Here is a 3,038-nt window from a genome sequence, read left to right as displayed (position 1 = left end):
GCTCCTTTTTGTGTCTGTGTACCAGAGGGGGACTTATATATGTGTTTTTAACTTTCAAATAAACCAAACCAAACCCTACAGGTATGCAAGTGGGCGAGGGTTTGAGATAATAAGCTTATCTTACTCCACGCTTGACAACCAACTCGAATTTGAGTTGAGAGTCGAACACTGTTCCTAGATGAGTTGACAATTTTCACATCCTTGCCATGTGGAAGGCAGGCCTTTGGTTTGTCATTATTCTTCCCCAGATCAATAATTAATTCCTTTTTTTCAAGGAAGTTGTCGCCCCATTTGACAAAGGCAGAGAGGGTTATCTGTCTCCCAGCCCAGGAGACGAGACAATCGTCTAAGAGGCAATTCCATGCCCATGCAGCCCAACCCTAACCCCCATGCAGGGTGTCTTACGCCCAGCTAGAGTACATTCAAATGCACAGGAGAGAAAGTTGGTGACACTTTACTGTAAGTGTACATGAATTATGGACAATATCAATACAATGGCTGAATATTTTATGAACATAGCAATACAGTACCTGTAGTAGCTGCTATGTAATTAGCCTACATTACAGTTTAGCAGTATAGGTTATTAAACATTTGTATAATTTCACCAATAATTGACAGCGCTAAGGTAAGTGTTTAGTTTGGTTAAAGTGAAATCGTAATGCAGGAGACATATTGTGTTTGTCTCATCAGAGATCGTCATGGAGACAGGTCAGATGTCCCAGGGGACTGGAGTTCACACTGAGTTAGCCAACACATTCAAGGATTCTGTCCCCAAGTCAAGGTGACCGTTGAGTTTTTAGGACAACAGTGGTTGTAAAGCATCAGCTCAATCACTGTAATATTGTTTATTTTATGCCAGTTTTAAGTATTGTTAATTACCTGTTGTTAATTCAATAATTATTCATCAACAGTGTGAATTATTCATCAGTAACGTTCTGCTAATCTTATGTTAACTATTGAAAACCTTGCAGATAATTTTCTCTTTGTGCGTCTATTTTTTTTTATTATATGAATTATAATGTATTATAATTCATTAAAGGCTATATCATTCTCATTGTCTATTTAATTTGAGACAATGTGCAGTTTGTGTTACGATTCTCTTTATAAAATGGTGCTCACTTCACCAAGACTGAAACTCCCCTTTTGAATGTAGCTCAAAAAGATAGATCATATGATTCTAATTTGTTTTAAGTTGCTTAAACCTTTTAGATAAGGGCAAATCATTTCTCAGTGACATAGTGAGTAAAGGTTAGCTACTCTGGAGGAAGTGGTCCTGCTGGGATGCAAACGCTCATCACCAGCGTGAAGAAGAGCTCAGCGAGGTTGACCTTTCACCCCGCCGTCTCATCACAGGAACGGCAGACTCAGCAGATACTTTAGTTGTGTTCAGAATCGCTCCCTTTTCACTATATAGTGCACTATATAGGGCGTCAGCCATTTTGTTTGTAGTGTCCGAATTCTCCACGGAATTTTCGTTCCCTATATAGTCCACTATTTATTACCCACAAGTCACCTTGATTTGCAGGGAACAGTGCATGTACCCTACATTTTCTCCGTTCCCTAGGTAGTTCACTACATGGTGAACCCTATATAGGGAATAGGGAGTGAGGGAACGATTCCGAACACAGCTATTTTCATAATTTCTCTACCAATTTCATACAGGAACAGGAAGAGCAGTCACTCACGAATGCATGTTGTCAGAATGTACAGCGACTTTAGGGTACCGATACTTCGAGACAAACGTCAAACATATACTGGTGGTGCATCACCTGTGCAGTTTACTTGATGAGCAGCTGGGTTTGACATGGAAGCAGCTGAACAGGTGCTCTTCAGCTCTGCTCTCTGATGTACCTCAGCTACCTAGCTAGACAGAACCGACAAATGTAATCTAGCTAGCTAGATATGGCAGAACCGACAGCAGTAATCTAGTGCTAGCTATACGAGCATAACTAGCTAATTCAAAGCAATTAATCTTCACCATCATGCCTTGATTGAATGAGCTTGGTCATAATACCTGCAAATTAGCTAGGTAGCTATCAATCCTTCCCAGCATGCTATTGATAGCTAACATTACCTAGCTAGAGGCTAACAGTGTGTCCTAGCCATGGATGTTTTAAACATTGTGAAGTAGCATAGAAGTAGAAATGTTAACAAAAGTGCAAAATAATTTGTGGATCTGTGATTCGGATCTTCTCCCAAATGTAATGGGTTCTAAGTTGGCCCATGGTACACCCCTTCACCAAGTTCCATGAAAAACGCTCTAGTAGTTTTTGTGTAATCCTGCCAACAAACAAACGAACAAACAAACAAACAAATGAACGAACACACGGCAGCGAAAACATTACCTCCTCCCCCAGACTTCGTCCTGGGCGGAGGTAATAAATGTCCACATGAGGTCAGAGAACACAAACTGGCTTGATACAGTTTCAGGAGACAAAAGGCAAGTGATATTTATCAGAAAGTAATTTAATTTATAAATCATCGCACAAGGCTAATTATCACCTAGTGATAATAATATCATAGTATTGGTCAAAAGTGTGTAAGACCAAAGTCTCTCGTGTCCTCGTCGTCTCATGAGGCCGTTTGAGTGGAGGTTTATGGTCGCCATGACGGCACCGTTGTGACGGTGTACTTATGTATCTTCACCTCAGTGTGAACTCATAAATATAAACATCATCCTGTGGCTTCTCTCTTGAGCCTCTCCAGCACCTCCTCCGGGGTCAGAGACCCAGACAGCCTGACCACCTTCTCTCTGGATCTGGAGCCCTGCGGAGACAGGATCTCATGATTGGTCACGGTTTGGCTCCACCGTCAACCATCAACCATCAGACGCTAAGGTGATGAATCCATTGTAGTCAATAACAGCGGCAACAGCCGTTGCATCATGTTCAACGCCTGCGTCCGACGCCAAGGTTCATTTCTTGATTTTTGACTGTTGCTGACAGTTGATGCTAATGGATGCTGACAGATGACACCGACAGGCACAGTGGAGCCAAGGGTGACAGCCTAGACCTACATTTATATAATTATAGAGTAAA

At 41.5% G+C, this 3,038-nt stretch overlaps 1 protein-coding gene across 1 annotated transcript in view; it reads right to left on the bottom strand.

Moving 5' to 3' along the window:
• Positions 1 to 2,569: 2,569 nt before the first annotated feature.
• The window catches only part of cUnh15orf40 (chromosome Un C15orf40 homolog), a 1,460-nt gene continuing 991 nt past the window's right edge, over positions 2,570 to 3,038 (bottom strand). The window contains exon 4 of the mRNA XM_084451133.1: positions 2,570 to 2,766. Within this exon, the coding sequence (XP_084307259.1) occupies positions 2,674 to 2,766 (93 nt within the window). The 3' untranslated portion in view covers positions 2,570 to 2,673. The remainder of the gene's footprint in view (positions 2,767 to 3,038) is intronic.

The sequence above is a fragment of the Borostomias antarcticus genome (genome assembly GCF_949987555.1).
Source record: "Borostomias antarcticus genome assembly, chromosome: 16".
NCBI lineage: Eukaryota > Metazoa > Chordata > Actinopteri > Stomiiformes > Stomiidae > Borostomias > Borostomias antarcticus.
The sequence above is the reverse complement of the archived record's forward strand: the minus strand, read 5'-3'. Positions and strand labels throughout refer to the sequence as shown.